The sequence below is a fragment of the Aspergillus foveolatus genome (genome assembly GCF_047715535.1).
Source record: "Aspergillus foveolatus strain CBS 279.81 unplaced genomic scaffold BDW70scaffold_10, whole genome shotgun sequence".
Classification (NCBI taxonomy): Eukaryota; Fungi; Ascomycota; class Eurotiomycetes; order Eurotiales; family Aspergillaceae; genus Aspergillus; species Aspergillus foveolatus.
The window spans coordinates 275,920-290,005 of NW_027396074.1; the positions used below are offsets into that span (position 1 = coordinate 275,920).

Consider the following 14,086-nt stretch of genomic DNA (forward strand, 5'->3'; position numbering starts at 1 on the left):
CACGTGGCAATTCCTTGACCTGATAGAGGCAATGACTATACTCTTTGGTCGTGGCCGCTAGCTATAAATCTGTAGCCTGGGAACTGTTTGGCGGAGGTGTTAGTCCTGATAGTCAGCATGTGTTTCTGTGCATATAGTTTGGGTGAGAAGACCCCAGACAGTCAGAAGATTAACTGTTTGTGTGTAGCAGTCAAGGCTTAGCCAGTATCGTTAGTAGTAGAATTCTTGACAAAATAAATCGTCTGTTGAACACTTCAGGCGCACCATGTGGCGTATGAGCATCGCCTCGACCCGAGGGGGTCCGGAAGGTAGAGGTGCTCTTCTTTTCGCAATCCAGCAGAACAGGAAGTGGGCTGAGGACTTGCACCACAACGGCATAGGAGATGTGCAGCCGTATGGTTATTCGTTCATTGTGGCCTGCAACAGCCACCATGTCCTGTACAAGCCGCAGGGATTTATGCGAGGAGGAGGCGTCAGAGGGAAGACTTGATTCACAGATCTTGTAAGAGTGTGTCAGATGAATTTCCGCGCTTATTCCCGCAACTAAATGGAGCCTTCGAGAGACCAAACAATACACCCATTCTTATGAGAGTCTTATTTTGATGTGTGCTGGGTAGCTGTTGGCCGTTTCGCCGTGGAACCTGGTCTTCGAGTTGGTTTCCCGGGAGGTCCCTGTATTTGGATGGGCTTTTGGTCCGGTAATATCACGAAACCTGGAAATTGCGATTCACTGTCACCAGTCCTCGCGGCTGATAAATTCGACATCTGTTAGTCACATGCACGGTCTATTCTATGAGGTGATGTTGGTATCTTAGCGATCCTGTCTCGGGGTCTGGCCCATTTGAGCTGCATTTGCCCTAAATGAGGGTGTTAATATATACTTCAGCTTTATGGAATGAGTGAGTATGGTAGAAGTTGCACACTGTAATTATTTATTGCACGTTTCTGATGAAGGATTCACCCATTCACTCCTTGGTTCAGATACTAGTGCTAGATCCGACCCATATCCCAGGACTCCGCCATCTCGGGTATGTGAGAGTCATATCCATTATCATACGCCCCTATGGCAAGACCCAGAGAGGCCTCAGAACTGAACAGACACGGATCCATGAGCTGGCCCGTCCAAGTACCGGATGAGAATAGCGATAAAGATTCTGGTGTAAAGGTGTCTATACGTGCATTAGCCCTCCAATCCTTGACGGCAAACTGGTGTGGTCTAGTCGGAGGGAGTTACCGGGCGTCGGGTCTGCGTTGCTGTTGAGATCAATACACCTAAGCAGTCTTGCCAGCGTGTCCCTGCATTTCATAAGAGTCTTGTTGCCCTGATCGAGGCCTGTAAGCACCTCCATCGCCGTGTCGAGCAATCCTCGGAGCTCGGCGGTCGAAAATGCGGAGTTTGTTCGTAGTTGGGGAGCGGATATGGGCACTGTCTGAACTATAAGGACATCGATGACGGCGAGAGAGGCGTTGAATGCTAGATAGCAGTTAGTCATCTTGCGCGCTTGTCGGCAGGACTGTCGGTAACTAGCATACTATAAAAACACGAAAACCACCAAGCCCCCAGCAGATTCTGGTTACTCTGTGACCCAACGAGAATAGTCTTGCTGATCCGGAAGACATTGCGGCAAGTTTGTACCAGGCCTGCTAGCAAGGTCGCGCCGGAGTCTCGAAGCCAGTCCGACTGATGCTCATTAGAAGAAGTCACATCCTGGCCCATGACGAGGAACTGGTTGAGGACAGGTCTCATAATTAAGACCCTTGTCCCAAGATAGCGGAGGGAGAGGAGGACGCGGAACCTCGCAGTTCCAACGGTAAGAGGAACATCTTCCAACATCTCTTTGCCGGGATCGATTATTTTTAAATCGGCGGGCAATGCATCCTGCCACTCTGCCAGTTTCCAGCAAAGTCCGAAGATTCGGTCAAGCACTTTGCTTGTCGGGAGAGAGCTTTGCAATGCGAGGTTTTGATCGTAGAGCTGTTCCAGTGCGTCACCCATGATATGAGTCAAGGTCCTATTTGTGCTGTTAGTCTACCCGATGGGATTGATGGGCTCTCTTGAGGTTCTCGTACATGATGGCATCAAAAAAGCCCAGACTGGACGCTGTCGTGGCGCTAGACACGTTGCTGAATGGTATATGCACGCTGGGTTCAAGCCGGACGTGAGAAAGCGGGATGAGAGGAGGGCGCCCGTATCTGGTGCTCAGTAGACTATAGCAAGTTGACTATAAGCAACCACCTCGCGACTAGGGCCAGGCTTGCTTACCGATCGTTGACGATGCACCAGTACCATAGTCTCCGTCGCACCTCTTTGTCGATCGCCGAGGCATTCCTGAAATCCCGTATATGCAGTCCCAGCTGATATGCCCCTTTCACTGCGAGCCCGTGGACGGTCCATGTCATGGATGAAGATGTGGTTCCCTCCAGGTACGTCTCCATCAGGAGGAAAAGTTGTACTAGGTTTGTTAGATCGCATGCGCAGTCGACAGGAAATCGCAGTTGGACTGGTTCATACCAATTTCCAATGATGGCCGTCCCAGCATATCCCACTTTACCAGCTCAAGGGCTTGCTCGAAGTACATATTCGACTTGGTTGCCCGTTCGTTGGTGGGCGAGATTGCCGCGGCCACATTGGTAGCAATGGCAAATATTACGGAGAGTATACTAAGCCACGGCCTCCCAGTGCTTCCCAGTCCATTTCTTTGCATTTTCGCATACGTGTCACGGAATGAGTCTTCGTGAACGCATGGAATCATCAGGTTGACCGTGGTGAAGTATAGACGTAACAATGCGTCTCCTTCTCGTTGAGGAGGGAGTGTAAAGAGACTTCTTGTGGTAGGACGCCTGCCTCTACGGGCGCTAGTAGTAGCCGCACGTCTTTCGTCAAACTCGTCGATGCTCCCATTGCCAGTTTGGCCCAGGTCTGGTGGAGCCGCCATGGTCGAAGTTGGAGGAGCAATTTGAGGATTTTCTTGCTTCATTGTCTCCATGATGAACCGCAAGAAGACCACATTTGATGACATGCCTGCAAGAATGATGAAGATAATCGTTAACCCAGCCTGCCGGTGAACCTCATGAAGAGCCGTACCAAAATACTCTTCTTTCTCGCCGCCATCTTTCAGAGGCACGGCACCCATGCCATCCACTCCATCGTCTTGATCAGCAGTGGCACTTCGTCCTTCGAGATCTAATGGCTGTTGATCTTCATGGGTTGCATTTGCAGTGGCCACGGATGCCATGGATGATCTGGCGTCTTGGTCCAGTACCTGGAGTCTCTGTTCGATGAGTTGGAGTCGCCGTTCTAGCACTGCATTCGGTTGCGGCCTATATGAACAATATGAGAACGCTATCGGACTAGCTAAATGGCCATGTCTAGAAAGACATTACTCACAAGTCCCCCAACTGGGAACCGATCACGGAGGTACGAGGCCAAGTCGAAGGCTGGTCGTATCGGCACTCGGTGCCCATATCCTCGCATGACGAACATGGCTGAGTGCCATTGCACTATTTTACATTACGTCTGAGGTCAAGAACAGCAATCCCGCCCAAGAGATGCCATTGTACTTACACGGGACTTTCGTGCGCGACAGGACCGACACGCCACGGAGACTCTCCTCCGTTTCCGGCCTTGAGGTCTTGATGCGTGCTGAATGTCAGAGTCACCGGGCTGGGCTCCATGGGACTGGTCCATTGGCATAGTGGTTAGGGCATACCCAGCAGGATACCGGGCCTTTTCAGTACACAGAGCGAGCAGATAGAATCAGCCACGCTGTTGTCAGTGCGGGGTATGCCAAATTCTTAGGGTTATGGAGGATATTGCCCAGCTCAGGCAGCAGTCAAAACACGTTACTGTTGGGTTTGGGAACCATAGAACCAGTAAGCAAGCACAGTTATGGGGTCCAAATGCCAAAGCGCACATTGACATGTGGTCACTGATGTTGCTGAGTAACGATGAGCTCTCGTGGTCAGCCCAGCCAGGACTAAGTCACCATTCCCGTTATCCACCCTCTTCGGTTATTCCCAATATTTCAGGCGGTGGCCGGGTCGACCGGGTATGACGGGGAATCCGGGGAGTTAGCGCGGGTAGCCAGTCAGCCCTGACATAGCACGGGAAGTATTTGCATTTCGTTGGTCCGATGGAAGAAGGGTGTTTAGCATGTGCTCGCTGGACGATATACGGCGATGATACTACCCTTGATATTATCGACCAGCAAGCATTATCGTGTTTTTTACGCGGTTGGGGTAGAAAGTATCAATCATGTATATAGAGTATTGGACTATCGAAGTGATTACAGGTCTATATTGGTCATGTGACCGAGGTCTACAACGAACAATTGGATTGAAGGTCTTGATATTCTTATAGAATTTTATGGTCATTTAGGGGCTTCTCCTGATCTCCCGAAGGAATGTTGAATTCACATTAGTTGATAGGCCAAGGTCGAGCGGTGCTGTAAGTTGACTAGTAAGGAGAGGTCTCTGGTTGACAAGTAGTTAATATTCATATTCACTGAACACGGTCGTCCCAGACGAAATACATCATACGAATTGAAATCAGTGCCCAGAGCAATGAAGAGCTCAATGCCATAATGTCATACCGAGAGCCAAAGCAGAAGGAACGCGTTTTCCTAGTGCGCTGTTTTATCATCCAGTCGAATATAAGCGTCAAAGAAGCCGTATCCATCTTCAGAACGACGCATACGTTGTCATAGCCCACCGAAACGCGTTGAATGTTGCGTCGTTGTAGTGCTAAAGAAAATGGGCTAGATCTCAGGATGCTCTTTCTTCATCCTTACCCTCCCCTTGCCGCCCTGGATAGAACATATCTTCTATCATGAACGCCCCCGCCAAACAAGACTGCAACACCAACCCTCAGTATGTTCTAGCTAATAAGTATGAATGGCTCAAGGCGAGTAAGGGCTTCAGGACTCCGTCTGAGCCGACGCAGCAATTGCTGAGTACGAGCTGGAAGCTGACTGATTCACTAAGATCCCACTGTCGATACACGATGATTGTCACTTCTCTGTCCCGAACTCGCTCGCATTTACCCAGCTTCCATGCAGACCCTGACGCAAGCGGACCGGAAGCAGAATCTTGGCCTGCGCGCGAGCAAAATCGCGCGTATCCAGTAGATGGATCTCGCTTGCCATCGTGTCATAGTTATTGACCAGAGCCAGCACATGGCCGTCTCCCTCGATATTCGAGTTCTTCCGCGGTATGAAGACGGGCTCCTGAACCAGGTGGGTTTTCCCTGGGAAGTACACCTCCACCTGTCCCGTGGCGTGGTCCAAGTGGGCCAGTGAATTGTATAAGGGGAATCCCCCGCCAATTTTGGTACCGATGCGCGCAAAATCAGTACCCAGCTTCAGGTCCATCAGGTCAAAGTAACAGTGTCGATAAGGCCGAGTGGCGAATCGGTCGTCGATCCTGTAGAACTCCGAGTTGCCCTCCTGCAGGACTTCAGGCTCGCGAAGAGTGAGGTTATCGGTCTGAGGGTCGATGGTGAATCGGACGAGCTGAGAGACAATCGAGCTGGGCTCGGGGGCGTTCCCTTGTGCGTCGGGCCACCAGAAGAATACGTTCTTCTCACTTAAACCTAGGTCGATGACTAGGTGCCCCTGCTCGTTCTCATAGGCATTGGCGGTATGGCCAGGAAAAGAATTCTTATATCGAAACCACTGTGATGGATTAAGTCACCTGGAGCTTTTGAAAGGCGGCAAATGCAGCCATACCTTGACTTCTTCGGCTTTGGCTCCCCGACGGGGCATAACACCCAAGTAGAACGGGGTCTCTGGGCTCCATTGCCAGTGCTCGCCTCCCTGCTTCATTCGTTCAAGGTCACATACTTGTGGTATGATGGGGAAGATAACCTGTCAGCAGCGTAAGCGTCGACGCAACCCTGACCGGGGACTAAATATACATACCCAGTTGTCAGTGACCGCGAAATCATGGATCATCGCTACGACTGGCGCTACCAGCCAAACGACCTCCCTGAACTTTCCAGTCGGTGAGACGCTGTAATAGCACACGTCTGGTGTACCGTCACCTCGCGCCTCGTACCCGAAACAAACCATCTCGCCCGTGGCTGGATCAAATTTCGGGTGCGCCGTGAACGTGAGAGACGGCAGCTGGCCTTCAAAGTCATACAGCCCTCTAGTCTCCAGTGTAACGGGGTCCAGGGCGTAAGGGGGCGAGTCTTCCTTCAGGGCCAACAACTGCCCGTTGAAGAAGACGACATTGGTGTTAGCTGTGCTGCGAACTTTAAGCTCGACCGCGTCGGTGAATCTGTTGCGGTATTTGCCTAACCCGGCTATTAGCATCAAATAGCTGTAGATGGGGTGGAAGAAGGACCTACCCAGCAGGGCGCGCTGGGCCTTGCGCTCGCGTACAAACTTCTCGGTTCGCACATACCGCTGCCGAAACGATACACGACCGTCGTGAATGCGAAAGGCACTGACGTTGCCGTCTCCATTAAACCACTGCATGCGTTAGCCTTCTCAATCGGACGGGGACGGTGTTTTGTTCTTACGGGATCGTCTTCAATGCAGGGGGGCAATTGAGGATCAGGCATCACCCGGTAGAATACCCCATCCATATCCTTGGGGATCTCGCCGTACACCTCCAAATGTGAGACATCACCCTCCAAGCGACATGGTTTCATGAATCCCGAGAACTGGGGGCGGTCCGGGAAGTGAGCTTTGAGATCAGACATCATGAAAGGTGAGCTGACGAAGTGTTAGTGCTTTGCAAGGACCTGTCAAATGAGACTTCCGCTGTTTATAGAGTCCACCAACCGTGGAAGCCTGAGGTCCTGCCGGGGAACAGCCGGATCTGCTGTCCTTTGCTCCCCCGACAACTCCCCGGTCAAGTCCCGGAGTATGAGCATGGGTACTTGGCGCTTGCCCCGCCTGATGCTATGTAGTCCTGGTGGTTGAGGAGTATTTAATGCCACGTTTATTTATACCTACATAATAGAAAGCTTCATAAATAATAATATTTATCAACTAAGGAAATTGTTGGGGATACTCAAAGGGGAAAGGGCAGAAGGAAGCTGTATCAACTATACGAACGTAGCCTCTAAGGATCGGACGCTATATGACAGTTGATTATCTATCTCGTTGACGATAGATCTCCTGTGCCTCTCGATCACAAAACGAGACACTGAGGGTTCATACCTCAGGGGTTGGAGATCGCGGCCAAGCCACAATATCATGTGGTATAAACCAGCCAGCGGTCTCATCTTGTACACCTGGTGTACACAATGAACATCGCATGACATCCATATCAGATATAGAAAGTGTTAACTGGCTGTCAGAGGAGGATGAAGATGGGGAGACAAGGCTTTGTAAAGACAGGATAAGCAAGATGACATGCGTAGAACATACCTTAAGTACCTAAGTAGGTAGAGTTTTGCTGGAATAGAAGTAGGCAGGTGTGAGTCTAACAAGTAGGGTTACTTACCCACCAGTACGGTATACGGAATATAGTATATTTCCAGCCGATCAGTAGAAACTCCAAAAATTCCGACTCGTCCACGACCCATCAACTTCAATCATCCACTATGCCACGAAAAGCGCGTGAAACAAAGGAATTGATGTGGCAAGAAGACAGGATCCAATGCGCGATTCAAGACTTGAAAGATAGAAATGTTCGAAATGCTGACCAAGCTGTACATGTTTACATCAAGGCTCTTTAGTTAAGAAGCTACTTCAGGGAAGGTCTAAAACCCTGTACCCCCTTCTAAGCAAATGGTAGAGGATCTTATAAAAGGCTGTCAGTTGGCCATCTACAATGCTACCTTACTAGCAAACGAAAACAGCAATCTTCGCTCTGCTATAGAGAATAGCAGACAGAAAGAGCGTTATTCTAAATACCAAGTAGTTTGTACACATGGCCTTTTAGGTCAGGAAGCTGGGATCTTATTTCATTGAGAAATAAGCAGTTAGAGACAGGAGGCGGGTAACTGGCAATTCTGCTCTCCAACTTTAGATGCATCGAAGCATGCTCCACTAACACTAGAGCCAGATCTCCTAATCACCAGACTAATTAACTTATCTAATTTGTATTGCTTTTGGTTGGTTTATAAAGCTTCGAAGTTGGCCAAGCACGGATTTTTTGGGGGTGAAGTACAAACCAACTGGGAACTCTGATCGACCGAAAAATACATTATATAAATAATCTATTCCCTCTAACTCTTTCCCTCCTTCCCACTACTATTATCTCTACCACCAGCACAAACAGGTGCACCATCAGAGCTTAATCACAATGAGAGAGTGTGAATCTCATCAAGCCAACTCCCCTGAATTCCCTCCTGAAATACGTGATAACAGGTCCATTCTCACCATCGTCAAAGAAAACAACCTCCCCCAGCTCCGCCATTATATTGCCTCCTTCCCAGCCGAGGCCATTCTCAACCGCAGACTCCCCTACTACGAGACCCTCATTACCTCGCAGCCTCGGAAGCCAAGCCCGAATCCCTCCAGATCCTGCTTGAGGCGTACGTTGCTGCCTCGGAATCTCCCAAGCCATTACATTCTGAGCAGCAGCATGGTTTCCCACTGCTGCATGCTGCATGCCGGATGGCAAATATAGACACAGTGCGCTTTATTCTGGACAGCCAGGAGAGTCAGGAGAATCAAGTATCCGTAGTGCTTGGGAAGGTGAATCCGCACAGCAGAGACCTTAGGACGGAAAGAACGCCAACCCTCGAGGCTGCGGCGTTGCTGCAGCAGCTCCAGTTAGACACAGACGAGGCAGTAGATGATGGCGTCGATCGGAACCAGTGGGTTCAAAATCAGATCATGAAAGTGGAGCAGCTGTTTGAGTTCCTTCTTGACAAGGGGTATTCAGCCAAGGATACTGCCCCTCCTTTCCAGAACAATGTTGGTGCTTGGAGTCAACCACGGGACAGTGTTCTTGGGCTTGTTGTATCCCGTGCTGGTAAGGCCTTGGTACAGCAGCTTATCAACCAAGGAGCTGATATCTACTTGAAGCATCAGCACTTCCATGATATAACCACGGCATTAATTCGGTTCAATAAAAGAAAGGGACGGGTGCATGATCTCACAACGCTGCATCTGGCAAATTTGTTATGGAATGCCGATGTGGGTTAAATGGCTCCTGGAATATGATTCTCACTGTGGTCACAAGACTGGCCCCAATCTGGTCTCCTCCCATGACAAAAATAGGTATTACCCGCTGCACTGGGCAGCTGCAGGCCCTGGACTTGAAGAATGCAAGCGGCCAGACAAGGAAATTGATGTCAAAATAATAAAGACCTTCAGGCTTTTTTTTATCCTCAAATCCCGCTAGCGTAAACATCCCTGACAGCACGAGTTCCATGATCCTGTATTACACCACCCAAGCCCATGCAGCATGTGGCGGTAGCAAGCATGCTGAGTCTGCAATCCAATGCTTGCTCGAGCACGGGGCTGATCCCAGGATACCTCATAGCCGGGGCCAATCTGTGTTGGATATGTTGAGACCTCGCTCTCTACAAGGTGCGCCCATCCAGACCACACTACTTGGATTACTCATGGCGCACGGAGCCAATGCCAATCAGGCCGACAAGAACAAAATACAGCCCTGCACGTCATGGTTCAGAATCTGCGTCAGACCGCGACGGCTAAGTGTCTACTTAATCACGGGGCGGATATCCAACTCACCAATGTCATGGGTGAGGCAGCCTTTCATGCCGCGGCCCCCGGCTATGTTCTGGATGGGACGCGGTGCAATGGGGCGTACAAGAGGGCGACAGTTGAAGATGGAATCCGGGCACAGGATGATTTGATGCGTGTTTTGCAAGCAGCAGCTGGGGAAAATATAAATGCCATGATGAATCAACGGAATATTGAGAGGAAAACGCCGTGGGAGTTGTTGGAGGAGATCAGGAGCCAGTGGCAGGAAATGGAGAAGCAGATAAGAGGCGGCGTGGGGGCGAGGGGTAGAGGAAGAGGACGTGGGCAAGGAAAGATATTAAGAGGATGCACACTGTTTCACGAAGACGCTTATGGGCTTAGGTAGCCAATGTCTGATCGATTACCGTAAGGGAGTGGATACTGAGTTTTTACGGCTACATGTTATAGACAACTATGCAGGGTATAGTGACATATATATAGCACCTAGCTTCTTGACCTTCGCTGAGATCACCGACTGGAACGATTCTCTTCAATGATATGCTCGACATGCAGGTCCCGAAGACAAAACTCGACGCCTGCACCAGAGCACAACGACTCAATAATGTCTTTGAAGCTAGCATACTCCGGCAACATGTCCGGTATAGGGCGTGGTCTGCGGTTCGACTCCTCGGTCGACTGCTCCTCAGACATCCAATCGCTCGTGATCTCCACGTACCTCAGATTCGGGCAATGGGGGTTCCCGCCTGAGAGCAAGACTGCAAACGCATTAGCTAATTCCTCCATTTGGTCTCTCTGCATGCCATCAATGATTAGTGTCTCGAGTGAAGGGGGTAGCACGTCTTTTAGTGTATTTCTTGATGCCTCTTCCCCAGCTCCCCACTGTTCCCAGTCCAGAATACTGGTAGACCTTAGACGGAGTTTCTTGAGAGCGGTAAAGTCCGCAAACGACCCGACGTAATCCCAGCCGTAATACTCGCCGTCTATTGATTCATCATAAGCCAGTACAATTTCCTGCAGGCTGTTCCGATGCTTGCGAAGTGGGGGGTAGAATCGTGATGCATAAACGTTCTCGTCTTCGGACTGGTTGGGGTCATTGGAATGCTCGAAAACGAAAGACTCGAGTCTCTTGGGTGCGTTAATGAGATCAGCAAATCCCTTTCGAGAACAACATGATCGAAGGTCGATATGAGCCACGCTGGAGCTGCCAGCATTGCCAGGAATATATCCAGCAGCGTCAAACTCGTGATCGTCGTCATTAGAATCATCATTGTTATCCGCATCGCAGATCATTTTGCCATGAAACGAGCGCAGTGAGGGAAGTCGGAATATTGGAAGAATATGGTCAGTTCCAATGGCGTCTTGCGCATCCCACCATTCCACCGTGATTTCTCTGAGATTCAATAGAGGCATATTCGACTGGAAGTGCTTATCCGTGTACGCAATCCTACCCAGCATATCGAGAGTGAGATTTGAAAAATCATGAACTTGCACCCAAAGGCTTTCTAAATTCGGCAAAAGATGCAAGAGAAGAGCCAGAAAAGCATCATTGGACTCGTAATTCTGTAATTCCCGTTCCCAGGCAGATAAGTCGTCACCAGAACCAAAGATTGCTACTAAGAGCGCATGGATTGGCTCCTGGTCATAACGCACGCTGGAAGTAGGTCGCCAGCCATTGTGCACACGCAAGGTGCGCACTTCTCGCGCAAACTCTGGATATGAAATAAATTTATGGACGAGGTGACGTAGGTGTCCATTGCGGTGTTTCAACAGGTCAAGTGATTCGAAGACCTTCGGTAAGAGCAGTCGATAAAAGGCATGGCAACAGTAGGCGAGGTGGAGAGTATCCGTGTGGTCATTAAGAAAGCTTGCTATTAAAAGCAGTAGCTCAGCTGGTAGTGTAGAGAACATAATTGTTGCAGAAGGATCGGGGTGTGGTCTTGAAGTGGAAGTGTTAGATTCCGCGATTGTAGCAACGACCACTCATCAGCACTAGGCTGCCAAGACTGCCAACTCGTCCCTCTTTTTCGCCCCAATAATAAAAACGCAAAATGCATTCGGGAGCTTTCTGGAGATATAGATTGTGTGCTTCCTAAACCTTACCTCCCTATTGATTATAAAACTCTTTCACTGTACTGTGCACATCACCACGCATGGGTGTCCGTAGATTGGCCAAGATATATATCGTTGCATGGAGCAACGTCAGATAACGCTATGATGGAAAGTAAGACTACTTGATCTTAACCATGTAGCTATGAGAACTATAGGGAAGCCTAACCAGCGCTTTACAAAGCAGTGATGACACAAGCTCAAAGGAATTGAAGGGGATAACAGACAAGGTACCATCAGTTGCATTCTCCTCTAACGGCAAATACCTTGCTTCTGGGTCATTCGATAATAGGATTCGAATCTGGAATGGAGAAACTGGACAATTCCTGCGGCAGCTCACAGGGCACACCGGCGCAGTTAGGGCAGTGGCCTTCCCGCAGCACGGCGATGACAACAGTCTCGCATCTGCATCGAACGATAGGTCAATTAAGATGTGGAATGTGGAGACAGCAAGCCTCCATCGAGATCTTACGCGCCACACAAATACAATAGTCGGTCTTGCGTTTTATGCAGACAACAGACAAATTGCTTCAGCGTCATACGATAAAAATGTCCGAATCTGGGCACTCACAAGAGGCATCATCGTTCACTCAGCAATTAACAATGTCAATGCTGTGGCATTCTCACCAACTGGACTGCATTTGGCTGCGGGATACGCTGATGGTTCGATCAAGGTATGGGTTAAGGTCTAAAGCCGAGCCCAGAAGGGCTGGTCTTTGGCAATGAAAAATGGTCGCAGAGAGTGGAACGGCTGACTTTTGGATATTCAATCATATCATATGCGATTTGGTACTCTCGAATAAGTGTTTCTGGATGAGACTGATTTCCCAAGACATTTGGTGTTTCGGAGTTTTCTAAAGCTCGGCAACAGTATGCAAAAAACAATATCAACCCACGGCTCTCGCATGTACGTAGTTGATTTACTCATGCTTAGAACTCTGAAATATATCGCCAGATAGGCACCTCTACCGTCCAGGAAGAAAAATACGGAGTCTTCTTCCTGCCTGATGCGGACGTTGCTGTTTTAAAACAGTAAGCTGGGTAAGCAAAGTAACTTACTCGACACTTGTGCCTAACTCACGCTTGAAAGCGGCTGCTGTGACTTCATTGGTCTTCTTACATTGCTTCATTGCTTCTTATTTGGTTTTGCGTGTTAATGCATGTTTTTAGCATGTACTCTAAGATCTTGAATGGATGTGCCTTTGACAAGGCTTCAGCTCTGCGTCGGGAAGTTCTGTCTCTGTGACTTCAAATACGAGGTCGCCAGTCAAATATGCAGCCACACGGGCGGGTGTATTTTAGGCATATTCGTGGATTAAAGTTGATGAATGTTATGTCGGTCTGGCTCTGTGACACTTGATTGTTCGTGATAGGGTCCAAATCTTTACCTAGCAGTGTGTCAGATGGATTCCCGCGCCGATTCCCGCACTAATGGTATGAGCCCTCGAAAGACTGAACAATATACCTATTCTTACGAGAGCCCTAACTTGAAGTGTGTTGTATTGCTGTTGGTTGTTTTGCCGTGGAGCCTGGTTTCCTAGTTGTTTTTCAGGAGGTCCTTGTCCTATTTGAATGGGAGTGTGTTCCGTCTCTATCAGCACGTCCTCTTCAGCTTGCAATGAAACTATAGGATGGTCATCACCAAAAGAGCTTAGCACCTCTCAGGGAGAAATATGAAAGACTTCAGTCACTCTACAAGAACTCGTGGATGAGCAGATCTACTGGCTCTATTACAGTGAAGATGGAGCCTGGAGGGAAGTGAAGGATGCGGACTTGCATTACTACAAACAGTCCGTCTAGATGAAATTTAGCATTATGGGGCGTAGCGCTCGACCGTCCGTTGTCGTGGTGGTGACATGCATAGGTACTACTTCTGCCTGGCCACCGTATACCTAGTCAAGGGCGTCTCTACCTCTTATGGTCCTACACGAGCAGCAATTAATCGAGTTTACCAACGCTGGGTGTGGAACCTCAAGTTAGCAGATGTGCCAACTTCTTCGGTTTATAATCATATTCATGATATATGTACCAGTGAAAGTTAAAGTTGGTCAGTTCTAGAATTTGCATTTCTGGCTAAATTGGACTCCTCTCTCGTCAGCTCGCAGAGGTGCTCTAACTTCTATCAGCACTGGCGAGGAGACTTGCGCGCCCAGTGGTTGGGACTGAACGGCGCCATATGGCAATGGGATGCATTCAGCCATAGAACGATGGCCAAAACTCGACGTACGGCCAGTCATTCTTATGAGACAACGCAGACTGTAATCCGCCTGATTTATTCGGCCCTGGGAGCAGCTTTAGATATTGATAATTGTAAGCTAAGTAAGGCTTAGCTGAATGAACACCTGTTC

The 14,086-nt window shown here is 49.2% G+C and overlaps 4 protein-coding genes across 4 annotated transcripts; 1 reads left to right on the forward strand and 3 right to left on the reverse strand.

Annotated features, from left to right (window-relative positions):
- Window positions 1-990: 990 nt before the first annotated feature.
- On the reverse strand, window positions 991-3,236 carry BDW70DRAFT_148428 (putative C6 transcription factor; the record flags this gene model as incomplete). Its single annotated transcript, XM_073738865.1, has 7 exons — window positions 991-1,169; window positions 1,235-1,474; window positions 1,534-2,012; window positions 2,071-2,208; window positions 2,264-2,453; window positions 2,513-3,022; window positions 3,086-3,236. The coding sequence occupies 7 exons, from the start codon at window positions 3,234-3,236 to the stop codon at window positions 991-993; spliced, it is 1,887 nt and encodes a 628-aa protein (XP_073598454.1).
- A 1,773-nt stretch (window positions 3,237-5,009) lies between these two features.
- Window positions 5,010-6,706, reverse strand: BDW70DRAFT_165737 (carotenoid oxygenase family protein; the record flags this gene model as incomplete). The annotated part of the gene is made up of 5 exons (XM_073741815.1): window positions 5,010-5,672; window positions 5,727-5,864; window positions 5,919-6,295; window positions 6,350-6,473; window positions 6,524-6,706. The coding sequence occupies 5 exons, from the start codon at window positions 6,704-6,706 to the stop codon at window positions 5,010-5,012; spliced, it is 1,485 nt and encodes a 494-aa protein (XP_073598455.1).
- Window positions 6,707-8,234: 1,528 nt separating this feature from the next.
- BDW70DRAFT_131263 (uncharacterized protein) lies at window positions 8,235-9,239 on the forward strand. The gene is made up of 3 exons (XM_073735955.1): window positions 8,235-8,603; window positions 8,667-8,977; window positions 9,062-9,239. Exons 1-3 carry the CDS (start codon window positions 8,574-8,576, stop codon window positions 9,105-9,107), a joined length of 387 nt encoding a protein of 128 aa, XP_073598456.1. The 5' UTR covers window positions 8,235-8,573; the 3' UTR covers window positions 9,108-9,239.
- An 839-nt stretch (window positions 9,240-10,078) lies between these two features.
- BDW70DRAFT_131266 (uncharacterized protein) lies at window positions 10,079-11,538 on the reverse strand. Its single transcript, XM_073735956.1, has one exon. The coding sequence runs from the start codon at window positions 11,085-11,087 to the stop codon at window positions 10,140-10,142; it is 948 nt and encodes a 315-aa protein (XP_073598457.1). The 5' UTR covers window positions 11,088-11,538; the 3' UTR covers window positions 10,079-10,139.
- Between the last annotated feature and the right edge of the window lie 2,548 nt (window positions 11,539-14,086).